General features: G+C 39.9%; 2 protein-coding genes and 1 pseudogene across 4 annotated transcripts; 1 reads left to right on the top strand and 2 right to left on the bottom strand.

Annotated features, from left to right (window-relative positions):
• On the bottom strand, positions 1 to 10,186 carry PPIL3 (peptidylprolyl isomerase like 3). 2 transcript variants are annotated; one of them, XM_043444797.1, is made up of 8 exons: positions 10,050 to 10,134; positions 9,821 to 9,888; positions 9,026 to 9,101; positions 7,869 to 7,943; positions 6,326 to 6,419; positions 5,896 to 5,963; positions 3,214 to 3,332; positions 1 to 356 (listed from the first exon to the last, which is right to left on the bottom strand). In XM_043444797.1, the coding sequence occupies exons 3-8, from the start codon at positions 9,026 to 9,028 to the stop codon at positions 230 to 232; spliced, it is 486 nt and encodes a 161-aa protein (XP_043300732.1). In that variant the 5' UTR covers positions 9,029 to 9,101; positions 9,821 to 9,888; positions 10,050 to 10,134; the 3' UTR covers positions 1 to 229. The 2 variants fall into 2 exon arrangements, with proteins under 2 accessions (XP_043300732.1, XP_043300734.1); XM_043444799.1 differs by lacking the exon at positions 9,821 to 9,888 and having other exon boundaries at positions 10,050 to 10,186.
• NIF3L1 (NGG1 interacting factor 3 like 1) lies at positions 10,142 to 25,687 on the top strand. 2 transcript variants are annotated; one of them, XM_043444796.1, is made up of 7 exons: positions 10,142 to 10,242; positions 13,074 to 13,534; positions 14,384 to 14,546; positions 16,977 to 17,103; positions 19,252 to 19,390; positions 21,213 to 21,296; positions 25,278 to 25,687. In XM_043444796.1, exons 2-7 carry the CDS (start codon positions 13,099 to 13,101, stop codon positions 25,460 to 25,462), a joined length of 1,134 nt encoding a protein of 377 aa, XP_043300731.1. In that variant the 5' UTR covers positions 10,142 to 10,242; positions 13,074 to 13,098; the 3' UTR covers positions 25,463 to 25,687. The 2 variants fall into 2 exon arrangements, with proteins under 2 accessions (XP_043300731.1, XP_043300730.1); XM_043444795.1 differs by having other exon boundaries at positions 10,175 to 10,277.
• LOC122426955 lies at positions 15,204 to 15,321 on the bottom strand (annotated as a pseudogene).
• Positions 25,688 to 26,305: the final 618 nt, after the last annotated feature.

Here is a 26,305-nt window from a genome sequence, read left to right as displayed (position 1 = left end):
TTAAACACAGGTTTTTTTTTTTTTAATTAAAGAAATGCATTAGATAATAGTCATAGAATATGCCCTAAAAATAGGACTAAACACTGTTTGTCCCCTCTTGGTACCAGCACCTCACAGAAGATCTTAGTTGTAAACAAAGCTGCAATCTTTGACATAATTAAAACTGAGTGAACCATAATAGGTGTGTTCCCTGAATAGCTTGCCAAGTATCTGTCCAGGTCTATTATAGTTACTGAGCAAATGGGTTGGCATGAATAGTTATGTCCTTAATGTGTACATCATTAAGAGGTCGATATGTCTTCTCATTTACGGGTAACTTCTCCAGTTCATCTAGAGTCTCCAGACCATCTATCACCCTGAAAGAGAAACAATATAATGTTTGAAAATTTCCTACAATTGAAACATAATATCCAAATACCTACAACAATTACAGTTGCTCTAAGAGAAAATGACCAAGTTGTACAGTTTTTTGAGTTCCCCTGTTGAGTATACAATAAGATATTGCTTTGATTTTCTGCCATAAGTAGGGCCCAAAATTCAGAAACAAAAATTCATGTTTATGCCTTTAGACAAAAGTAGCAATGGGCAGGAATATTCCCATCAAAGTATCTAAATGATGTATTCTGCCTCATTCACATGGATTAGCTACAAATGGGGCCAATACAAAGTCAGAAGGTTTTCTTTGCTACAGGAAAAGCCTGGAGAAAGTATGTAAGGATGACAGTTATTATGAGAACTGCCCTACACTGAAGGTTCTGGCATGGGTAGCTTCTTTGTACTTTAGTGTTTAAACGTGGTGTTTTTATTTTTTGCTTCTAAACAACAAGAAGAAATACTGAAGAGAAGATGGACTGCTAAGCCCACTTCCGGCAAGCCTACTTCATGTTTCTATCAGAGAAAAAAAAAATACAGCTGTTTTTCTAATATGTTCTAGAAACTTAGTCTACTAAGACAAAGTGGCTTTTTTGAATCAATTCCTAAGACTTAGAGTAGGTACTTTTAAAATAACAGATTCCCATTTTATTTTACATTTCCATTAAAATGTTACTATAGCCAAAGCCTTTTGATTTTACGCCCAAAGGCAGGCAGTTAAGGTCTTTAAATTGTAAATTTTAAAGGGTTTCCCACCTTCTGGGTCAGTAAGAGAAAAAAGAGGGTGCAGGAAAAAGACCCCAGGCAAAAAAAGGGCATGTAGAGTTGAGGTAAGTTTTGGGAATGGGTACCTTAGAGAACCAGCAAAAGCTATGAACCATTTTCTGAGAAAAATGTGTGTGCATATACAGAAAAGAGTTTCAAGGAGTTACTAGACTGAAGGTTAAGAATGCTACAAGAAGAATGCTATTAAGAAGGTTAATGCTAAAAAAAAAAAAAAGGTTAATGCTACAGTGTTTTTTAACCAATTCAGTAAGATAAGTCCTACTAATTGCTAATCAATAATTCTGAATGGTGGGTTAGGGACAAAATAAAAGAAAGGGAGTGTATCCATATACACACAAAAACTACTAAAGGCTATAATATTCCTTTTCATCGAGTATTAATCTATAAATTAGAAATGCATATGGAATGAAAAAGAAAAGTTGTAGACTCTTGTATTTTTAATTAAACTAGCTTCGCATCCAAACTGTTAAATAAAATAAACTCTAGAACTGTGCCTTAGTTTACTGGACACAGTAAATAATTTGTTGACAAACTGACTTCATGTTGATTTATAAAAGCAATTCCCAGGGATAGTGCATCTAATGGATTTCCTTGCAGAGACTGCTAAAAGTCTCCTCAGGATTCCATTCCCCTTTCTTCTTATTTATAGAGAGCTGATTTTATTGAGATGGCAATATATCTAGCTGAAAAACATTTCCTACCCTCTCTTGTGCTGGAGGAAGCACAAGCTGGAATCAAGATTGCTGGGCGAAATATCAATAACCTCAGATATGCAGATGACACCACCCTTATGGCAGAAAGTGAGGAAGAACTAAAGAGCCTCTTGATGAAAGTGAAAGAGAGTGAAAAAGTTGGCTTAAAGCTCAACATTCAGAAAACTAAGATCATGGCATCTGGTCCCATCACTTCATGGCAAATAGATGGGGAAGCAGTGGAAACAGTGGCTGACTTTATTTTTCTTGGCTTCTAAATCACTGCAGATGGTGATTGCAGCCATGAAATTCAAAGACTCTTGCTCCTTGGAAGGAAAGTTATGACCAACTTAGACAGAATATTAAAAAGCAGAGACATTACTTTGCCAACAAAGGTCCGTCTAGTCAAGGATATGGTTTTTCCAGTAGTCCTGTATGGATATGAGAGTTGGACTATAAAGAAAGCTGAGCGCAGAAGAATTGATGCTTTTGAACTGTGGTGTTGGAGAAGACTCTTGAGAGTCCCTTGGACTGCAAGGAGATCCAACCAGTCCATCCTGAAGATCAGTCCTGGGTGTTCATTGGAAGGACTGATGCTGAAGCTGAAACTCCAATACTTTGGGCACCTGATAAGAAGAGCTGACTCATCTGAAAAGACCCTGATGCTGGGAAAGATTGAGGGCGGGAGGAGAAGGGGACAACAGAGGATGAGATGGTTGGATGGCATCACCGACTCGATGGACATGGGTTTGGGTGGACTCCGGGAGTTGGTGATAGACAGGGAGGCCTGGCGTGCTGTGGTTCATGGGGTCGCAAAGAGTCGGACACGACTGAGTGACTGAACTGAACTGAACTTGTAAGTAAGGCCTGGGTCTTCCAGGAAAGTTCTTTAAAAAGGGACTGATTCAGCTGGCAAGCACCTTTTGCCTTTCCTCCTTTCTGCTTGGAACACAAATGTTCTGACTGAACCATTGCTGTCCAAATTATAACCATGAGGTGAATTTCAGAATGAAAGCTAATGGTGGCCGAGAAAAAGAAAGGCACCTGGGACATCAGTGACACCATCCCAGTTCATCTTGTTTAAGCAACTGTTTTTCAGATGTGTTGATACAAAATGCTATTCTGAATGAAAACAATACATACTGTTAACTTGCATAAGATCCTGAAAAAACTGCTGGTGTTTCTTTACAAAATAACTGAGGATGAGAGAGGTTGTAAATTACCCAAGGCCACATGCCTATTAAGTGGTGGATGTAAATTTCAGGTACATTTAGCTCTCATACTGCTCTTTCGATACTAGTTACGCCATGATCACAGCCACTCATGCATCCTTTGCAGTGAAATTCTAAATCAGAATACTCACTTGCCAAATACTGTGTATTTCATGTCCAGATGTGGCTGCTTCCCATAGGTGATGAAAAACTGAGACCCATTAGTATTTGGGCCATTATTAGCCATAGATACAACACCTCTAACATTGTGCTGAAAAGGACAGACCAAAGTATTAACTGTTTTTACATAAGCATTCCAAATGTAGGACTGAAACAAGACATGCACTCTTCACCTTCCCAATATTTAAAAGATCAAGAAAACATGTAATCAGTTCCATAGGGCTAGTCCAAATGTTCAGTTTCTGTATTATCTGTATCTCTCAAAACTTGTATGTAAATTGTTTATATACCAAATCATATTCCTCAATTTCTTCTTTGGAGAAGTACAGCCGCAAACACTTTCAGCAACACTAATGTATAATAGAAATAATCCTTACATTTGTATTAAGGAACAGTGTGCTGGCATGAAACCATCAGGCAGACAACAAAACCAAAATTCCCATAATCTCTTCACATATACACTGGACTCTGGCTAGTTTCTTTATCTGTAAAACAAGGGAGGTTGGACTAGTTCAGGGGTTTTTTCATAATTCTAATTCTCACAAGGATTAGCAGATAATAATTGATAATTGGGAAGAATGTAAACATTAGGGAATGGTGGAATCTGGCAAAAAGGAACAGTGTATCTCTTGCCTCATGACATTTACAATTTTTTTAAACCAATGGCCACAGAGAATGAATCTGTGGGTCTTCCACCTATGGGCAGTCAGTTCATAAACCCAGGACTGGGTGATCTAAGGAAGGCCTTGTCTATTATTCATTACCCTGTTATAACAGGGGATGTGTACCAGAGTTAAAAGAACTTTACCAATAAAATTGAAGACAGAACTGTCTTACAGGGAGATGCCCAAATATAAAATACACTAAAAGTAACTCCAATGATTACTCTGTCCAATGATTATTCTATCCATCAGCAGACAGTAGTGAGACAAACCACAGAGATGCAACGACATGGATATTAAAGCTTTACTGTCTCCCTAAAAGGTGACTACCAACCAAATGTATTTGATGCATCATAAGAATATATGTACCACTTACAGTATAATAAAATAAGCAACCATGAACCTGTTTCCAAGTTTTAAGAATTAAAGTTTACCAAATTGTTGCATATTCCTATATGCTCCTCTCAGCTATTACTTCAGCCTCTTGAAGTGGTAACTAGTATTCTAATATCTTTATAAATGCCTGAACAATATATTGTTTCCTTTTGCTGGTTTCTGAGTTCCATAAAATAGCTCATACTATTTTTAGTCTTCTAGAAAATTATTTCTGCACTTAACATAATGTTTCTAAGATTCATACATGTATTATACGTATTCCTTTCACTGTATAGTATTTTACTACTGAATATACTACAGTTAGTCCACTCAAAGATTGATGGACATTGTTTTTCGATTTTTGCTATTACAAGTAGTACTCTAGGAACATACCTGTACATGTTGCCTAGTGCACATGTCCATGAATTTCTCTAGGGTAAACATGTGGGGATGGAATTTCTGGGTTAGGGAATGTGACTATTCATGCATCCGCATTTCTGGTATGTTAGAAAATAGTTCTTAACCTTGTTTGTGTAGGAATCACCAGGGAATCTTAAAATGTACTTACGGTCCTAATCAGTTCTATTGTTTTTCTCTAGATTTAGGGAGGTAAGGCCCTACTCTTTTTTTTTAATTTAAAACTTCTACAGGTCAATCTGTCACCAGCAAAGTTTGAAAATCACTGGTATAGGATGACAGATCAGTACCATGGAAACAGTCATTAATCAATGCCTAAAAAACTGTTTCATTTCCAATTCAGGAAAAGGATGACTTTTTAAATAATTTATCACCTCCTAACCCCAATTTTGTAACAATATTTTTTTAACAATATCTATTTATTATAGAAAAGTAAAAAGATAAATTATTCCTAGTCACCGTCGAGAGATAAACACTGAAGTGAGTATTTTTAGAAGTTTTGCTGAGTACATTTTACTGTAACTGCAAAACAATATACTAAATTACATATTCAGATTGAAAGACTATACAATAAATTGTTAACTGATGTCATCTCTGAGGAATGGAACTTTTTTTTTTTAATTAATATGTACTAGTTTTTTAACTTATAGAAAAAAGAAAATTCTTTAGAAAGTTTGAAAAAATACAAAGGAAATATAAGTATCTAATTTTTCTATGCTGAAGATTTATTTATATGCACTTCTCTGAGACCTAGCTGAGATCTGCCGTAGACATTAAGTGAAGTTAATACAGAAATATTCAAATATCTAAGAGATGAAGATAAAAAGCTGGCGATTGATAATATTGCAACCAGGAGGTCTGACAGTCTCTCCTCCCCACTCTCAAAAAGACCAATGATTCATGTCATTCAACATGAATTTTATAGTGAGACATGAAGCCCCACAGGTATATTATTGATTAAACATTTCAGATTGGACTGAACACCTAATGTCAAGATTCATGTGATGGTGAGATTCCATTATATACTAGGCTAGAACTGACATTTATATTTCTTTTCTGACATCACTTATCAAGCGTGAAAAACTACCAAAAAAAAGTATATTTACTAATTATTTTAACCTGTATTATTACAACATATGTATCTGTTTCCAAGTGTAAACACAGCATGAAAAAATAGATTCTGAAGTATTTTGGATATACCTTAAGATATTCACTATATTCGTCTTCAAACTTCTTGCCCCAGATACTGTTACCTCCCCTTCCAGTACCTATATTACAAGAGAAACAAATGAAGTATCTAATTAAAGGTGAAAGAGTTCATTTTCTAAATATAAGGGCTAGTTTATATAGTGTAACCCTTTAAATACAAATAAAATCTGATATGTCCTTTCTTTCTTCCCCAAAATGAACTTTAAAGAACATAAAAATAAAGTATCTCTACAAAACCTCCAAACCCTCCTTATCAATATTGTTCATATTTTAGGGCTTTGGTGCTAGTAGCTTCTGCTTAAAAATTTCTTGCTAAGGTAAGTTATAAAAAACCCCACATGCTTTTATTTTTCTATTCTTTAGCCAGTTTCTTCTTTACACTATATATTCAATTCCCTACGTATTAACTGGAATCACTTACCTGTTGGATCTCCCGTTTGAACCATGAAACCCTTGATATTTCTATGAAATATACAGCCATTGTAGTAATTACTGGCACAAAGAGCCAAGAAATTCTGGAGAGTAAAAATAATGATTGAGAAATGTAGCAGAAACATATTTTAGATAACAAATGAATTGTATTTACTGGAAATACTGCAGCAACCTATTTAAACAATGTCCTTTAGGCATTACTTTGGATAAAGTCACTGACTAAAACTCTCCAATAGCTTCCTTCTGTTTCTGAAAGAAAATACAAAATCCTCAGCAGACCCTAGTAAGCCCTGCATGACCTAGCCTACTTCTGCATCTCATAATGATAATCACTCCTTCCCTGCTACTTACTCTGTTAACCCCATCAGTCTTCTGAAAGTTTATTAAAAAAAGTCAGGTTTTCACACCTTGAGGCCCTGTACCTATTTCTATACCTGGGACGTCCTTTTTTATAAGTCCTGCCATGGAGATGCCTTCATTACCTTTCACACTGAGTTCTTAAAGTGCGGTACCACTTTCTTGGCTAGCCTTGCCCTCACCTTCTTTTAAATAAATCCTTTCCCATTATTCTCCATCTCAACACTTTATTTCCTTCAAGGCATTATTTCCCTCTAGAATTACATTTTTTTCTAGAATGAATCTCCCCTCTGCCTATCAGGTAAATATTAGCTTCACATGAGCAAGGAATGTCTCTTGTTCATCACTGAAGTTCCAGATGCTGGCAAGATAGCTTCTCATAAGCAAAATTGCTGAATGAATGAATATATATAGCTGACTCTCTTTTTTTCCCTTTCTTGTATTTCTTTTTGGCCATGCCACGCTGCTTATGGGATGTTAGTTCCCCAGAGACTGAACGTAGGCCACAGGAGTGAAAGCACCAAGTCCTAACCAGTGGACCGCCAAGGCACTCCTTGGTTCCTTCTATCCTTGTTATTTAAACAAGTGAAATGATGAACGGAACAGTTCCCCTATATTTCTTGAGAAAAATGAGCCGAGAAAAAGATACCAGCCACACTATGGTAAGAGAAAAATTGTCTATCCTTTCTTCAACTCACTTTTAACACCAGAAAAAGAAGTGTAGGACTTCCCTGGTGGTCCAATGGTTAAGAATCTGCCTGTCAATGCTGGGGACACAGGTTCAATCCTTGGTCTGGGAAGATTCTACATGCCAGGGGGCAACTAAGCCTGTGTGCCACGACCACTGAGCCTGTCTGCACAACAAGAGAAACCACCACAAAGAGAAGCTGGTGCACTGCAGCCAGAGAGCAGCCCTGCTCCCTGCAGCTAGAGAAGCCCTGCATGCAGCCTCGAAGGCCCAGCACAGCCAAAAACTAAATAATTCATTTAAAAGAAAGTGAAGTATAAATTAGATCAGAAATTATGATTGATGGTTTTTCTTGACAATGGCTTTATAGAAAAGTTTTCTATTTTTGGGGGAGGGGGGGTTATGCCATTTAAGTTAGGTGACTCAATTTGAAAATGGTTACCCTATTGCATTAACTCATCTTTTATGCATATATTATTGTACTCACTTCACATGTTTTGGGTGTCCTTTCACAGAAGACTTCTATTTTAATATCACCTACATCTGTATGCAATGTCACCGACTAAAAAGGAGAGAAATTTGTGAGAAAAATGAGATTTCTTCAGGTGATTTTGTGCACTGTATCATTTCCCTAACTAGATATTAAAGATGACTATCTGAATAAAGACAGAAAAAAACACCATTTCAGAGATGATCTATCCACACAGTAGCTCTTCAGAGATAAGTTGCATTTCTTCAAAATTATTTCAGCAGTAGAAAAAAAAAAAATTCCAGAGGAGAAATGTAAATGTTTAGGTAAAATGGTATCTATGCTAAAAAATTTGGGAGCAAATAATATGATGGAAATAATTATCTTATTTGAACTTTTCATCAATAAAAATGATTTTTATGTTAGTGTGACTGACTTAAATAAGCAATTCACTAAGTCATTAATATTTATTGAAAAATAGTATGAAAAAAACTTTTACAAACAAGTTTTTTTTTTTTACCATTTCCCTTATGTAGTTTAATTGTGAGAACTGAAACAATTTCTTTCTCCACTAAAGACAACAGACATAAAAAGCATCTGTGTTTTCAGATCCTAAATGTGCAGAGGTAACCAGAGTACTCTTTCTTTCTTGCCTTTTTGCTTAATCTATTCATTGGTAGTCAAAATACTCCTTTTGTTACCCCATTCCAGAGAGGCTAGAAAGCTTCTGAGACTTCTTTTTAAATTTCTCTTCTTTTCACAATAGTATCTAGCAGTCAGAGTACGCTAAGTTGAAGAAAGAGGGCAGGAATGTGTGTGTGTTGGTGGGGCACACTGCTTTCTTTCTATCTCCAGCTCCAGTTGTCCATCTTAGATCAAGAGCAAAAGGATCCAATGAAAAGGACCACACCTGACTATGCTCTTCTGCAACAACCCCTTTCCATCTCTCTCTCGTATCTTTTTCCATACAAAGGTAAATTCTGTGTTAAGTGAAAAACATAATTTAATTTTGCCTTTGCTGGTTTTGTTTAGAATCATTTTACACTGTATAGTTCTTCAGCTTATTATTTCTGTTTTGTCACTGAAATTTCCATGCAGTTTTAATTCCCTTGATTGCGTTTCTAAAAAAAATTACTTATTCTGAAAGACATTCATAAGAAATCCATAAAATTTACCATTTTCTTTCTTGATGGTTTCAGGGAGCACTGTTACTTTCTCAGAGTTTTTTGAGAGAAGTTCAAAAACGAGCCTCTATTTACAAAAGAAAAGATAATTGAATTCATCTCCCTCTCTTAACTCACACAAGCTCAGCTTTATGGCATACTTAAAAGAAAAAGTGTCAACGAGAACCCATCCTACCCAAGTAATAAAAATTCGGTTATGGAAGCGATCAGGTGAAACTAATCAACTCCAGACCCTCAAACTCCTCTTTCCCTGCTCACTTCTCAAGGGCCGAGTACATTCCCGCCTTGGGGTCCAGGCACTGGGTGCTCCCCTCGCCTGGAACATGTACACACAGACATCTGTATGGCTAGTTTCCTCACCTCCAAATATCTGCCCAAATGTCTGGGTAAACCTTCCTTAACGATCTCTTTTTCTCACAGCACTTAGCACTAGTACACTACATGGGCTTCCTTGGTGGCTCAGATGGTAAACCATCTGCCTGCAACGCAAGAGACCTGAGTTCGATCCCTGGGTTGGGAAGATCCCCCTGGAGAAGGAAATGGCAACCCACTCCAGTATTCTTGCCTGGAAAAATCCCATGGCCAGAGGACCCTGATAGGTTATAATCCATGGGGTCGCAAAGTGTTGGACACGACTAAGCGACTTCACTTTCTTTCTTTACTAGTCGTCACCCTCCCCGCGCAGAACAAATACTCACTGTGAGCAGTACAAGAACTAAAACACACAGCGCTCTGCCAGCTCTTGAGTTAAGCTAATGAAACAAAACTGACGTTACCCATACTTACTTAACCACTTCGATTAGCACAGTTGTTGCTAAAACAGCAAAGATGCAATCGTAGGTGCCCCCACGGGTCTGTAGATTCGAAATGCCACCGGAAGTCGAGCAAGAGACCCATTAGAGAGAACGCCCCTTGCCTGTTCGCGTCCTCCCTTCCCCCATCCCTATCTGTAACCCAAACGAGAAGAACTAGGGAGAGAATGTATGATTTGTTCCCCACCAGGAACACTTCTGACCTTGAAAGGGGGCTCGTTCAATAATTACACTAGGACAAGAAGCGTTAATTCTGGACAACCTCTAGAATTGCCTTGGGCTCAGACGTAAAATGTAAAGGACCTCTTCCGCCCGGCTCCGGCGTCCCGCCCACTTTCACAGCAGCAGGAAGTTCCGCGCAGGACCGGAAGTAGCGCTCACGGAGTCCCGAGACTGGTGAGTCTTGGGAGAATTGGATTCTCCCGAGACTGGTGAGTCTTCGGTGGAGGGCTGTGGCAGCACCTGATAGCCACAGGGCAGAGATGGGCGCAGAAAACCGGGTTGCGTCGAGATAGGATAGGGCTCTAGAGGGGCCGGGGCCCTGATTCTCAGGTTTACGGCCTTGCTACATGCTCTCTTCATTGTCCTGGAAAACATCTGAAGTGGGACGGAAAAAGGGGGGGCGCAGTTTGCAGGCTGTGAAGTGGCCCTGCTAATGATACTTAAACAGCGCTGACTCTGGGCCAGGCACTTTTCCCCAGCTTTACGATTAAATCTTGCAACAACACTGTGAGCTGGAGACTATTATTTCCATCCTTCAGAGGTAGAAACCGCAGACAGCTGTGGCTCTGGGAGTCAGTCTGGTTTTAGAATCTGTGGTCTTCTACCATGCTGGGCCGCCTCGCATTCTTGTTAATTGTGGCTTCAAGTCACGCAGCTTCGTTGTGGATGGGGAGTATTTTGTTACCTTTAAGTCCTACGAATTTAACAGTACATAAATCAACACCGGCGTGGTAGACCACTAGAGCTTCACTTTAGCCCTTGCCAGATTTAGAAGAGTCTGTAGAGCGGAGTGATTAGTATCAGGACCTGGAATCTGGAGATTGGAAGGGGTGTGTGCTGTGGTGCCTAGTGCCTCAGTCGTGTCCGACTCTTGTGACCCCGTGGCCTGTAGCCCACCCGTCTCCTCTGTCCATTGGGATTCTCCAGGCAAGAATACTAAAGTGGGTTGCCATGATCTCCTCCAGGGGATGTATGCAACCAGGGGTCGAACCCAGGCCTCCTGCATTCTCCGGCCTTGCAGGCGGATTCTTTACCAGCTGAGCTACCTGGGAAGCCCGCAAGTGGTATAAGGACACTTAGAAGATCTTCTAAAAAAAAAAAAAAAAAAAAGAAGATCTTCTAAGACCCCATTTCAGGGGTTTGTGGAGGTTCTACATCACTCCAAACCATATTTTGAATAAGTGCATTAAATATTAAATATTTTTTGTGTACAAATAAAAGTTTAAAAAATTGTTTCCGAAGTTAACGAGTTACAAGTATTTCAATTAAAATTTACAATTGACTGCTTTCTTGTTAATTTGCATACCATGAAATGCTTTTCTTCAAAAAATTTTCATAGATACTCAGTTTAAGAATTGAGCTGACCGTGTTGTTTTTTGTGTAGGATACAGATGTCTAGAAGGCTTTGACAGACTCTACGGACAGAGTACCCTGCCCCTTCACCCCTCCCGCCTCCTGATTCTGGCCTTTGGCACCAAGGTGTTCGTTTGGGGGCAGCATCTCCTGCCCCTTTGCTGCCTTGACGTTGCTGATTCACAGTAACCCGCCTCTGCATCCCGTGGTTCTGGCTACTGATAAACCACTTAATTTTTTATATATGGTATCATTATTTTTTCTCGATAAAGCACCTTTTTTTTGGCCATGTCCCACAGCTTGAGAGATTTCAGTTCTCCAACCAGGGGTCGAACCTGAGCCGTAGCAGTGAAAGCTGGAATCCTAACCACCAGGCCACCGGGGAACTCTCTGATAAAGCACTTTTTAATGTCAGTATATACCACCCTAACTCCAAATTCTGCTATGATAGGGGAAGGGAAACTATGTCTGTGTATAGTAAGCATTTAGTGCTGGCCCATATTGGAGATACTGAGATGCAGAAAAGATAGTTCCTGCTCTCTGGTAGCTTTAGGGGAGACAAACAGGAATGTAACATCAGTTAAGAGAATGTCTGGAGTAACAGGGGAGACACTGAAAGAGAAAGTTTGTCCAGAAAAGCTTTATTTAGGAAGTTGAAGTGGTCTTGGGAGGAAGTGTAGTATCTAGAGAAGTGGATAAGGAAGGTTGAAGTAAGGGTGAGGAGAATAAGAACAGAGGGTGTGTGGGGGACAGGGAGGAGGGGGTGAATGTAATTGTGTGTTATGTACAGGGCTTGTGCTCTGGAGAAGGGAATGGTGCCACTCCAGTATTCTTACCTGGAGAATTCCATGGGAAGAAGAGTGTGGTGGGCTACAGCCCAAAGGGATGCAAAGAGTCAGACACGACTGAGCAACACATACACGCACGTGCACACACACACACACTCCAGGCTTGTGCAAGGTGACTTAAACATATTAATCCATTTACTCCTCCAGATGACCTATGAAGTTTATAGTATCTCCGTTTTGTAGATGAGAAAACAATTTCAGAGCGCTTAAGTGACTCACCTGTGATACCATGTGCTGGTAAATGATAGAGCCAATATTTGAACTTAGGTATGGCTTCCCTGGTGGCTCAGCAGTAAAGAATTTGCCTGCATCACAGGAGATGCAGGAGACGTGGGTTTGATCCCTGGGTCAGGAAGAAGCCCTGGAGGAGGGCATGGTAACCCACTCCAGTATTCTGGCGTGGAGAATCCCATGGACAGAGGAGCCTAGCCGCTACAGTCCAGTGGGTTGCAAAGAGTTGGACATGACTGAAGCAACTGAGTGGGCTTCCGTGATAGCTCAGTTGGTAAAGAATCTGCCTGCAATGCAGGAGACCCTGGTTCGATTCCTGGGGTGGGAAGATCTGCTGGAGAACGGATAGGCTACCCACTGCAGTATTCTTGGGCTTCCCTTGTGGCTCAGCTGGTAAAGAATCTGCCTGCAATGCGGGAGGCCTGGGTTTGAAGCAACGGAGTATGCATGCCATCATGTCTGTCTGTCTTTTTTAGTGTGAGACTACAGCTCTTTTGCTCATATACTTTGCTGTCTAAAAGGGTTTGAGTCTGTAAAGTGTACATGTGCTCCATAGTCTGTGTTTGACTTCAGATCCTCAGTTTTACCTGGCTTCTGCATGTTGTCATCTCGTGTACGCCTGGTCGCCACGACAGCCCGCCTGGTCCGTTCCCTGATCTACAGTTCTTCCCGCTCCTTCATGGATCTGAAGGCTCTCCTTTCCTCCTTGAATGACTTTGCATCCCTCTCATTTGCTGAGAGTTGGGACAACGTTGGCTTGCTGGTGGAACCGAGCCCACCGCACACTGTAAACACGCTCTTCCTGACCAATGACTTGACGGAGGAAGTGATGGAGGAGGCGCTGCAGAAGAAGGCGGATCTCATCCTCTCCTACCATCCGCCTGTTTTCCGACCCATGAAGCGCATCACCTGGAAAACGTGGAAGGAGCGCCTGGTAATCCGGGCACTGGAGAGCAGAGTTGGGATCTACTCTCCTCATACAGCCTATGACGCTGCTCCTCAGGGGGTCAACAGCTGGCTGGCTAAAGGGCTTGGTGAGAAGCCTCTTGATCCTTCATATCTAGCTTTTTCCCTGTCAGTGCTTTGAAATTTTATAGAGTGTCTTTTCATTCGTGTTTTAACCTCTTTAGGGATGCGGACCATTATTCTGTCTTTATATATTCTAAAATAATCTTGCTGAAACCTGACAATTAAATTATATTTGAAAATGAAATTTTATTCTTATTGAATAAAGACCACATTGGAAATCTTCATTTTTGGCTGAGCTTTGTGATTCCTTACTCAGGTGGCACAGTGGCTAGCACTCAGGCGCTCCAGAAATGCCTGTTGAATTGAATTGAAAGCTCAGGCCTCTCCAGAATATACTTCATATATCAGTCAGATAGTTTCAATGGGTTAGTGCTTATGCCCAGCACAATGAGGGAATTCAGTGTACATGTTTTTAGCTTTATTTTTGGTAAGCCTTTTTAGTTTCCTTGTGCTGGGCTGAAGCTTCTGTGATGATACAATCTGGATTAGTGTGGTCAAGTGGATTATGAGCTTTGTGTCTTGAATCATAGTTTACAGAAGTAAATTTAGTAAGCAGTCACAATTCTATATGCCATCAGAAATTCATGAGTCAGTCTTGTCCAACTTTCTGTGATATTTAAGTCTTCTGGAAAATAGTTCTGAAAAGAATTATGATTCTGTATGATAATACGAAATCCTTAGGTTATGGGGACTATTGGGTGTATGTGTAAGGACCATGTTGTGTGTGTTTATTATAGAAGCATCTAAGAATGAATCTTTTAAAGAATACTCATTTCTTACAGTAGTAGTTTTTCTTTTTAATTTTTTAAAAAACCCACAAAATCTCTCTTAACTCCTGACAATTTTTTTTCTAGGTGTTTGCACCTCCATTCCCATCCATCCTTCCAAAGCTCCTGACTACCCCACGGAGGGAACTCACAGAGTAGAATTCAGTGTTACCCACACCCAAGACCTGGACAAAGTCATTTCTGCACTGAAAGAAATTGCAGGTGTATCTGTCACTTCTTTTTCTGCTAGGTACAATATATTTTCCTCTTCTTGTGTATATGTTAGGAATCTTTCTTACAAATTCTATAACCCTGCTATTTAAGTTTACAACAAATTATTTTCCTTGGGTGAAATCATTTTCCTCCGGTAGGTTTACAAAAGAGCGTTCTTCTCATTTGCATATGGGTCCCTGAGAAAGAAAACTATGGGATCTTTTCAATACAATAAAAATGATAACACTTACTGACTGTTTTCTATTCAGGAAGGACTATACCACACATCTTACAGTATTTCTAATCCTCCTGACAGTGTTGAAAGCTATTTTTACTTTAGGGTATGTAGATAAACCCTAGTGATATACTGATAGTATAGGTTTACTTTTATCAGTTCCCAGCACATGATGATTCCCAAACACTTGAAAGGAAAAAATACATTAAAATGCCTCTCAGATAGGCCAATCATTTAATTAGGTCTGAGATACCAAAAAGTGTTGCCTCATTGGAGATTTTTTGGGGGGACTAATTTACCTTAATGCCTACTAATTGCCATTTCCTTCTCCAGGGGATCTTCCCTACCCAGGAATCAAACCCGGGTCTCCTGCACTGCGGGTAGATACTTTACCATCTGGGCCACCAGGGAAGCCACTAAAGCATTGTAAAAGACACATTATACAGAGTTAGGACTTAATTATTAAAAAAAAAGCCAAAGATAAATATAGTGACCTTTTAATAAAATGGAAATCTGTTAGCAGTAATCATGCCTTGGGTAAATCTCACTGGCTGTGATACTGCCACTGTGCAAAGCTAAAATGGAAATCCACATAGGCTACACCAAAAATGACTCTTTGATGAGTGGTTTTTATGTGTAGATACATTATACTAAAGCCATAGTAAATGTCCTATAGTAGTATTGGGGGATTTCAAGAACCTTAAGAAAAATTATTTATAAGATTTTGCATAGATTCTAGTCATAGATATCTTTTACCATTCTGAAATACTGTGTGAATACTGAAATTAAAATTATACAAATAGAGCATGAAAACTTCAAACAATACCAAAGTCCTCCTTGTCCCTTTTACTCAGTCCCAAGATCTTCAACTCAAGTTGTCTTTTCTTTTGTTTTCAGAGAAGTGGGTATCTTTCCAAACATGTATAGGGACATGAAGGAATGTATAGTTTTGTTTTAGTCATTTTTTTTTTAATTTAAATGGTATGCTGTATTTGCCTTTTCAACTTGTCATAGTAATCTTTCCATGTAGATTTCTTATTATGAATGTACTGTAATTTCTTGAAGCATTTCTCTTCCTAACTGGTGGACCTTTTAAAGAACTGATACACATTTAGTTTGGTTCCAGTTTTTCCACATTACAGGTAGTATCTGAGACTTAACAATTAGACTGGGACCAGGCATTGTTTTTGCTTTTTCTTTTCAAATCTCTGCAGATGGTTCCAGTGTTGAAACTACGCTTCCACATTATCTTGTAAGGAATCTTTGAGTTCTCAAATTCTGTGATATATATTTAGAGTTTATGGTTAAACACGAAACTTTCTTGATGCTAGTTTTTTTGGAGAGGCTCTCGGATATTCCTTTTAAAAATTTTTTTTGGCCATGCCTCATGGCTTTTAGGATCTTAGTTCGCTGACCAAGGAGTGAACCTAGGCCCTGGCAATAAAAGCACCTACTCCTAACCACTGGATCAGCAGGGAATTCCCAAGCGTGTTGCTTTTTAAAGGGTGATTCAGGGACCCTCTGAATCATAAGCATAATGGGTGCTTTTGAAAAATGCATCATGTTGTTGTGTGGCAGAAACCAATGCAATATTATAGCAGAATTATCCTTCAATTAAAAATAAACAAAGAAAAGTGCAGATTTTCTGCTTTATCCTAAATCTGTGTAATTAGAATGGGATTTGCCTGAGAATCTGTCTGGGAGATCCTTGTATTCAATGATGTTTGAAAATTAACTTTTCTAGGACTTCAAAAACATTGTTTGCCCCAGCCCCATTCATAGATGTTCTGTTTCACAGAGTCTATAGAAGAGTCCAGCAGCTGTTATTTTAAGAAGCCAGCAGGAGATTTCTGATGCACGACCAGGACTAAGAACAGTTCTAGAACAGGGGTTTCAAAGTGAGGTCCCTGGACCAGCACATCAATGTCACCTGGAACTTGTTAGATAAATTCTCAGCCCCCACTCAGATCTACTAAAGCAGAAACTCTGAGGGTACGGCCCAGCAGTCTGTTTTAATAAGGCCATGAGATAATTTTGATGCTTGCTGAAGTTTGAGAAACAGTATTCTAGAAAATGGTTTGGAATTAAATCCTAAATTCCATATAAATCTAATCTCCTATTACCGGAGGTTGTAAACTATGGATTATTTTAAATACATAAATGTGTGTATATATATAAATTTATATTTATTTTGTTTATATTTATCCTAAACCAAGTGACTTTTTTTTCCAGGACTGATGATGAAGAACAAACACGGCTCAGTCTGAATTGTACTCAGCAAGCTTTGATGCAGGTGGTGGCTTTTCTTTCCCAGAATAGGCAGTTTTATCAGAGGACTGAAATTCTGTCACTAGAGAAGGTAATAAAAGATATCTTACGTTACAGTGCAGTTTTGTTTGACAAATTCATATGTAAAGTGTTAGTTCAACAGGTTATTAACTATTGCCTAGAGTAGAAGCCCAAAGTGGCGAGGAAAGCATGTTATGCCCTGGAAAGTTTATTGAAAAAGGGAGACGTTTCAGGAATACAAAAATGTAGATATCTTAGTCCATTCAGGCCACCATAACATGTTTGGACTTCTCTAACAGAATACTGTAGACTGGATGGCTTATAAACGACAGACACTTAATTTCTCACAGTTATGGAGGAAGCGAAGTCCAAAATCGTGGCACTGGCGGATTCTGAGTGCTGCCTGATGGAGCTCACTACATGGTTCAAAGGTGGTGCTTCTGTCTGTGTCTTCACACAGTGAAGGGGACCTGGGATCTCTCTGGAGCCTCTTTTCTAAAGCACTAATGCCATTTGTGAGGGTTCCAACCTCATGACCCGAAAGTACCTCCCAAAGGCTGCACCTCCTAATCTATAGGTTAGGATTTCATCCTATGAATTTGAGGGGGACGGAAACATTCAGACCATGATGGTACTTTTTCAAGATTAGAGACTCAGTTACAGATTCAGGCTCTTATTTTGTACCCTCTGCCTGGACCATTTTATTCATTCCTTTAACTTGACTTGTAATGATCCCTATGTCTTTACTTCCTGTCTCAGGATGCTTTCTTAAGGTAAAAGATAAAAATTTTTTAAAAATCTGTATATCCAGCCACTTTCTGAACATTTTCCACTTACAGATCTTACAAGTATTTAAAATCCAGTATATACAAATACTGACCTTATCCACATACCATGCTTTTAAATACAAGTTTTTTTTTCTGTTTTACCGGTGACCCTAAGAGTTGTTTTATTTGCAGGTTGAACAATTCTCCCTTGCTCCCATACATCCAAGCCCTGCTGATTCTGTCCCTAAATCTATAAGATGTTTCTCCTCTCTGCTTTGCCGCCACAGTAGTTGGAAACTCTCATGTTCCCTCCCTTGGGATAGAAGACACAGTGAACTCCTGAGCGGGCACCTCCAGGAGATAGTCCAGGCTTCTCGGCTTAGAGTGTGTAGCCTTTCCTGACCAGCGAGGACCCCTGTCCCAGCTCCTCCCTCCCCGTCCCTCGCTCTGCACACCGGCTGTACTCTCTACTTTTAGATCTGCCTGTGTACTCCCTCACACCTTGGTACCTTTGTACATGTTCTCTCTGTTTAGAATGCCTCAATAAATAACTAAATAAAAAGGAAAAAGGAAAAGTAGAATGCCTCACCACATCTCACCCTATCATCCTGCACTTGACATCACTCCTTTCCTAACGCCTCTCTGGTTTGTCTTCAAGACCCAAGTTCTTGTAGAAGCTTATGTTACTCCCCTTACTTCAAGTACCCACCTTCCTCCCATCTCAACTCATCTATTTTGTCACTCTTTTGTGATCCCATTAAAAAATAGTGCCTATCTTGGACTTCCCTGGTGGTCCACTGGTAGGACTCCATGCTTACAATGCAAGGGGCAGAGGTTTGATCCCTGGACAGGGAACTAAGATCCCACATGCCACTCAGCCAAAAAAAAAATAGGAAAAGAGAAAACGACCTTCTCAGGAGACTGAGCTCCTGGAAGTCAGAAGATATTTTTGTCAGGTTGGCATTCCTAAATTTTAGCTTGGAGCTACTTTTCTTATTTAAATTTTTATCTATCCATTAATTTTTGGCTGTGCTGGGTCTTCATTGCTGCGTGGGCTTTTTCCTAGTTACTGTGATTGGGGGCTGCTCTCTAGTTGCTATTCATGGGCATCTCCTTGTGGTGGCTTCTCTCTTGCAGAGCACGGGCTCTAGGGTCCAAGGGCTTCAGTAGTTTCGACTCCCGGGTTCCAGAGCACAGGCTTAATAGTTGTGGTATATGGGCTTAGCTGCCTTGCAACATGTGGGATCTTTCCAGATCAGGGATCGAACCTGTGTCTCCTGCATTAGCAGGCAGATTCTTTATCACCGAGCCACCAGAAAAGCCCTGGAGCTAGTTTTATAGCAAGCTCGTAGTACCCTTGTTTTATGGATCTCTGTGTTTGCTCTTTGCTCTATGCAATTGTTTTCTAGGACTGATGATGTCCAGTTTTCCTAATTTCTGTTTCTCTACAGCCTCTACTTCTCCATACTGGGATGGGACGGTTATGCACACTGGATGAGTCTGTCTCCTTGGCAACCATGATTGAGCGAATCAAAAGCCACCTAAAACTATCTCATGTCCGCCTTGCTCTTGGAATAGGGAAGACCTTAGGTAAGTATGTCTTTTATATTTGTCCAGCATACCTACTGATAATGTTGGGCAAAAATTGAAACTTTTGGCTCTATCAATATGATAGAAATGTGTTAGCAGCTCACTGAAGATAACTGATTTACTTTATTGGTCAGAGTGGACAAGGTTATGCTGTGATATACATCTCCTCGGTCTAAACAAGATGTATTTCTCATTCACACTCCAGGTCCATCTCAGATCAGCAGGGGAGTCTGCTTATTGTAGACAGGTCTTGAAGAAGGAGGGTCTTAAACTGCAGTTAAACATTGTAGTCTAGAAATGATACATATTCTCTTCAACTCATTGTTCAGAGTCACTCAGCCCAGGGAGAGCATGGAGTGCACTCCTGCCACGTTCCAGGAAGAAAGCTAGAAGCAGTGATTGCTCCAGTTACAAGGCAGATCTTAAGTTTTACAATACTGGTGATAACTTATAGTGAGGTACTGCTATGCTCGGTGATGTAATTGACTGCGGTTGCTGAGTTTTGTAGCCACTGCCTTCTCTCTTGGCTTTCTCCTGTAATTGGGGAACAAAAGGAACGAGCAGAACATTTACTGGGCCCCTGCAGTGAGCCTGGGACTATTCAGAGTGCCCTCAGTGTGTGTGTTTCCACTGTGAAGGCAACAGGTGGAGTGCAGTTGTCATGAGTGTGGAGTCTGACGCTGTGGGTTCATGTAACAGTCGTGTCTGCTGCGTGACTTTGACAGACGTGAGAGTAGTGATACAGTTCATGTGGCTGGCACACATTAAGTGCAGTAAATGCTAGCTATTGTTAGATGTCTGGAAAGTATTATTTTTCCTGTTGTATAGGTGAAAAAATTTGAGGTTTGCAGAGGTAACTGACTTAACCAAAATCCACAGTTGGATCAAACAACTCACGAGTGCTCATTTCCGAAGAAGGTGGGTGGCAGAGGTGGAGTAAGACTTCTGACCGGCCCCATTGCCCCTTTTTTGAAATACTACTAATGCAGTGTCCGTTCTAGAAACCTCAGTGCTCAACACTTGTTGGATTTTGGCTTGAAAGTTTCTGTATTTCACTCTCCAGAGGATGCTCTTTTAGGAAAATACCATGTTAAAAAAAATGTCAGTTAACAGTGTTGTGCTAGTTTCAGGATTACAGCACAGTGATTCAGTTATACACGCACCTATTCTTTTCCCGTTTAGGTTGTTACGTAATATCGAGCAGAGTCGCCTATGCTAAACAGTAGGTCCTGGTTGGTTATCCATTTTAAATACAGCAGTATGTACATGTCATTCCCTAACTATCCCTTCTCCGTACTTCCCCACTGGTAACTATAAGTTCGTTTTGTATATATCAACTATCCTCCAATATAAAATCAAAAGTTAAAAAGATGTGTGTCAAATCCGTTGCATAGCATCCTCTCACTAGCCTGTTTAGTTCCTTAGCTTCCTTACCTGGGAACAGAGACAAATGTGCCTGCCTCTCACTGTCACCTGGAGACCAGGTGAGGTCGCTTAACTGGGCCGCTCCGGTGAGGCCTCAAACCTGGTGCTCATGGCGGTGGATGCTGTTCGGAGGCGCCTCGTGGGGGCTTGTGCCACAGCCAGTGTCCACCGGAGCAATAATCCTGCCTTAGGCTAGCTCTGTAATACCACGGAATAGTCTGTCTGCCTATACGAAGACATGTTCTATTATTTTTTAAAATTTTTTTCACAAAATTCACATACCGGTGATAAGACTGGGTAAGATAAGATATTACATATCAGATGCCTGGTACAGATTGTAATATGAATATGAAGGGGAATTGTAAAGTGTTGGTCTCTTGCTTTCTTTATCGTGAAGAGTCCCCAGTCAAAGTCGTGGCTCTGTGCGCTGGTTCTGGGAGCAGCGTCCTGCAGGGGACAGATGCCGACCTTTATCTCACAGGTAGGACAGCCATTGGACCTTTCTTGTACCCTTTTCTTGTGTATCCCTTCCCTACCTTGGTTTGTTTTTTACAAGGTAAAAATTAGCAGATTTTAGGATAGCATCTAACATACAGATGGATCTAATAAATGTTTTTGAACCTGAACTAAATAAGAACTATGTCAAAATTGGGGACATACCACATACTTTGTGGAAGGAAAAAAAATCATCTAATAGATTATCTAAAAAGTGATGTTCAGCATTTATTTAACCTATTTTGTTCCTAAACATGATTTCTCTCAGATTTCACGTAAGTTACTGGGACACTTTTTACCTGTTGCCTTAGGTAGAAACTTGTTCCTCTTACTCGGCCCTGAAGGCAATGATCACTTTCTCTCAGTTCCAGCTCCAAAATCTTTCTATTTTTCCCCTTATCTCCGTCCAGGCATCCCCTACCTAAAGTACTTCATTAAGCCTCTAAGCTTAATCTTCCACACACTCCCCCAGAACTAACTTTGAGAAGTACAGATGTGATGGTGTATAACATTATCGTGGCTGAAAACCCTTCAGCGATTTCCTCCAAGTGCCCTGCTGAAGCCAGAACGTCCCTCCCTCTTTCGTGCAGTCTTGGCTCATGCTGTTTTCCCTGGCTGGGATGTCTTTTCTCTGCTCCTTTCTTATACTTCTGGTGATAAGCTCAAAGATAACCTCCCCTGAGAAGCATTTTCTTGACAGTGTCCAGCTCCTACCCCTGCTGATCATACCTTTCTCTCCCAATTCCTGTCACTTTGTTCTTAATCTACAATATGCGTTTCTTTTGGACAGAAATTGTTTGGCTCCCAGGCTCTATACTCTGGCCGTGTTGGTAATACCTAATTGGTAACATGGCCCACTGTTCCTCCAAGGGAGCTGGAGGTACTTTGAACACTGCTGCTCCCAGCTGCGTTACTGCCTCTGGGCCGCTTGAGGGTTAGGAGACAGGGGCTTGAGATTACTTTACCCACTTCTAAAACCAGGCTCAAGGGTTGTAAGCCCCGGGTTCCTTTGGCCACCTCTGGGACTTGCCATTACTAGACCTCTCCTGCCACCATACACCCATGTCTTATTATCCAGCATACTCCCTTACGAAGGCTGCTGCACTTGAAATAATGTCATATCTCTGAGAATAGGTGCAGCATCTTAGCAAGCCTGATGTATTGCTTTGAACCAATTAAAAGTGTATGTGACCATTGTCTGTTTTCTTTTCTTTCCTTCTAAAGAAGCAAGGGTTTTATTTGGGAGGGGGTTATTTATTTATTTAATTTTTATTGGAGTATAGTTGCTTTATAATGTTGTATTAGTTTCTAACGTACAGCAAAATGAATCAGTTATATGTATACATATATTCACTCTTTTTTAGATTTCCTTCTTGTCTAGGTCACCTAAATTGTAAGATTTTTATAAGCCCTCAAATTTATACCAAATTGAAATAAACTTTCAGTGTATAGACAGTTTAACATGATGTTTCTATTTTAAAATTTAACATTTTACTTTGAAGGAATTTTAGACCTATAAAATAGTTGCAGTGAGAATAGTATAATCAACTCTTATACACCCTTCACCTAGATTACTAATGGCTATTTTTTGCCACATTTGTACATTCTGTCTTTCTATAACATCATATATGTGTGTGTATATTTGTGTATGCATAAGTATTAGGTTGGTGCAAAAGTAATTGTGGTTGACTTTAAACCAACCTCAATTATTTTTGTACCAACTGCAGTTACTTTTGAACCTCAATTACTTTTTCATCAGCCTGAGTTACTATTACTTTTGCACCAACAATTACTTTTGAATCTCAATTACTTTTGTACCAACCACAATTACTTTTGCACCAACCTAATATGTATTTATGTTTTCTCCTAAACCATTTATAAATTAATTACAGATATGATGACCTTTTACCCTCAAATACCTCAGCATTTTATCTCCTAGGAGCGAGGACATTCTTTTATATGACCATGTTATAATGAACAAATTCAGGAATTTAATATTGTTAATTGATCAAAATTTATAGTATTTCTTTTTCAGATTGATGCTCAATTCTTGATCACACACTGCATCTGTTCTAGTTCTCAACTTTGTCTCTAGAGCACAGGCATTTTTGAAGAGCATAGGCCATTTGCCTTTTTGTATGTCTCTCAGTTTGGAGTGTATGATTGTTTTCTCATAAATAATGACTTTTTAAAATTAGTTTTCGTATCACAAAGCAGTGTGTACATGAGATAAATTCACACAGTTCCAAAATGTTAAAATGTCCTTCTTACATGGTTAGTTGGGGAAACAGAAAACGTCTTATCTAGCTTGCTTTAGATGTCTGTAATCTGTGAGGCGTCACTTTGAATATCACTTTAGGGATGGGAAACCCCAGCCAAAAAGACCATTTTCATCACCCTTCCTTTGAGCTTTACATATTAGATCATAAAGGGTAGTATCCTAGGAAGACCAGCAGATGGCAAGCTTGCTCCTTGGAAATATAAATTGTATACTAGTCCAAACAGCCAGATTGTCTTTCCTAAAGCAGGACTTCTAACTGGGCCACTTAGTGTCTTTTCCTCCTTTCACTTTTTCTCTACTATTACTTAAATTAAGATATTTTAAAAGGTGCTTGAGTAGAAACTAGTCCTTACAGTGAGGGCTTCCCTGGTGGCTCAAATGTTAAAGTATCTGCCTGCAGTGCAGGAGACCTGGGTTCGATCCCTGAGTTGGGAACATCTCCTGGAGAAGGGAATGGCTACCCACTTCAGTGTTCTTGCCTGGACAATTCCATGGACAGAGGAGCCTAGCAAGCTACAGTCCGTGCGGTCGCAAGGGTCAGACACGACTGAGTGACTAACACTTCATAATGAAATGATACGTATTTGGCTAGGGGAGAGTGTGGGGAATTGAAATTGAGGTGTTTTTTTTTTCTAAGACCTTTTTTTAAAATACCTTTATGTCTTAAGTATATTTCAAAATTGTGCTTTTTATGAAAAAGCCAAATATTCTTGCTCTTACATCAGATTCACAAAGTGTTTTTTAAAAATTCAACGCATTTGAGTTTTCCCAAAATCTTTCCACAAAAGATGAGATCCTCTTCTACCAGTAACTTCAGAATTTCTAGGCGTTTTGCCTGCTGCTGCTGCTAAGTCGCTTCAGTCATGTCTGACTCTGTGCGACCCCATAGACGGCAGCCCACCAGGCTCCTCCGTCCATGGGGTTTTCCAGGCAAGAGTACTGGAGTGGGTTGCCAGTGCCTTCTCCACATTTTGCCTGAGTCAAAGGAAAATACCTTGTTTTTAATTTAGAAATAACCTTAAGCTCATTTCATTCTTAGGAATTAGACTACAGTTGATGCTGAGAATTTTGGTATTTGCAAAGTATAAGTGGCTTTCCTAGTGGTTCAGATGGTAAAGAATCTGCCTGGAATGTGGGAGATCTGGGTTCGATTCCTGGGTTGGGAAGACCCCGTGGAGAAGGAAATGGCAACCCACTCCAGTATTCTTGCCTGGAGAATTCCATGGACAGAGGAGCCCGGCGGGCTAGAGTCCATGGGGGTACTAGGGGTCAGCCATGACTGAGCTACTAACACTTCACTTTACTTCACAAAGCATAAAGAAGTCTTTGGGAGGTAAGCAGTGGTCATTTATTTTATTTTATTGTGGAAACCTTTTGAATGGGTGTTCCTATAGGTCAGTTCTGGCGGTATCAGATACTGTAGGATGTGTGAATTTGGATACTTGCCTTGCATATGCCAAGGAGAAAGAATCTGGAATTCTCAGTGGGATGGTCTCTCTTTGTAAATTGGAGGACATATAAGAAACATGCATATAACTTTCTAGATTCATGTATAAAGTTCTGCTGTATTACATTTGCTTCATATAGGATGAAAACTTGGTATTTCTGCTGTTATGGTTCAGCACAGAACTATAGTCCACAGACTGTGTCTGATATTTAAATATCTGCTCTTTCCTTTGTTGGCAGGTGAGATGTCCCACCATGATGTTCTGGATGCTGCTTCCCAAGGAATAAGTGTCATCCTCTGTGAACACAGCAACACTGAACGAGGCTTTCTTTCTGATCTTCGAGATATGCTGGGTGCTCACTTGGAGAATAAGATTAATATTATCCTGTCAGAAACAGACAGAGACCCTCTTCATGTGATATAAGGCCTGCAGGAACAGCCCGATAACACAATATAGAAAGCAGGTGGCTCCCAGTGTGAATCCATTACATGAATCAGTGGGGTTGGTATCCTTCCAAAAGAGTATCTTAGAAGGTACATTAGCATTTCTGGTTTCTTAATCTGCTTCTCCAGATGTTCTGTAGCTCAGACAGTAAAAACTATAATGTAATTACCATTGAAGAATAAATATTATAAAGGACAAATTAAAGAATATACTGTGTAATATAAACTTATTATAAACTCTAGGAAATATGGAGTAAGCCTGTTTATTTAACATTCTTGGGAAATAGCTCAAGTAATCATCTCTTTAACTCAGTTATAGATGGGATGTGTCATTCTAGATCTCTCTGTCCTTAGTTATTTTAAAAATATACTTTTTCAGAAAAGTATGTCTATATATGTATACTTCAAAAACTTGATATTAGCTCACCTATATCTAGGTCGTAACCTTTGGAGGGTGGTAAGGTCTGTCTCGTTGTTCCTGTTCCTAGATCACTGATCTCCCACCTCTATTTCAGAATCAGGATGAGATTTTGTTTTTTGGCCTTGAGCAAACTGCTTAACCTTTGTCTCAGTTTCCTCATCCCACGTGGCATGGGTGATCTTAGTTCCTCGATAAGGGGTCACACTGGTGCGTCCTGCAGTGCACGTGTGAAGTCTTAACCACTGGACCTCCAGGGATGTCCCTCAGGGTGAGTTCTGCTCTTTGTTGTAAATATACATGATCATTATTCGTGTTCAGTTCAGTTCAGTCGCTTAGTCCTATCCAACTCTTTGCGACCCCATGGACTGCACGCCAGGCTTCTCTGTCCATCACCAACTCCTG

This window comes from Cervus canadensis, chromosome 24 (genome assembly GCF_019320065.1).
Source record: "Cervus canadensis isolate Bull #8, Minnesota chromosome 24, ASM1932006v1, whole genome shotgun sequence".
In the NCBI taxonomy this organism is placed as follows: domain Eukaryota; kingdom Metazoa; phylum Chordata; class Mammalia; order Artiodactyla; family Cervidae; genus Cervus; species Cervus canadensis.
The sequence above is the reverse complement of the archived record's forward strand: the minus strand, read 5'-3'. Positions and strand labels throughout refer to the sequence as shown.

What these genes read in the sequence shown, in the direction of transcription:
- PPIL3 (XM_043444799.1), bottom strand. An exon ending in GGACACCCAAAACATGTGAA is followed by an intron (nt 6,420 to 7,868) that starts GTGAGTACAATA and finishes TTTACTCTCCAG; the next exon opens with AATTTCTTGGCTCTTTGTGC. An exon ending in AATATAGTGAATATCTTAAG is followed by an intron (nt 3,333 to 5,895) that starts GTATATCCAAAA and finishes TGTCCTTTTCAG; the next exon opens with CACAATGTTAGAGGTGTTGT.
- NIF3L1 (XM_043444796.1), top strand. Translation starts at nt 13,099, where the DNA reads ATGTTGTCATCTCGTGTACGCCTGGTCGCCACGACAGCCCGCCTGGTC. An exon ending in GTCACTTCTTTTTCTGCTAG is followed by an intron (nt 14,547 to 16,976) that starts GTACAATATATT and finishes TTTTTTTTCCAG; the next exon opens with GACTGATGATGAAGAACAAA. An exon ending in AAATTCTGTCACTAGAGAAG is followed by an intron (nt 17,104 to 19,251) that starts GTAATAAAAGAT and finishes GTTTCTCTACAG; the next exon opens with CCTCTACTTCTCCATACTGG.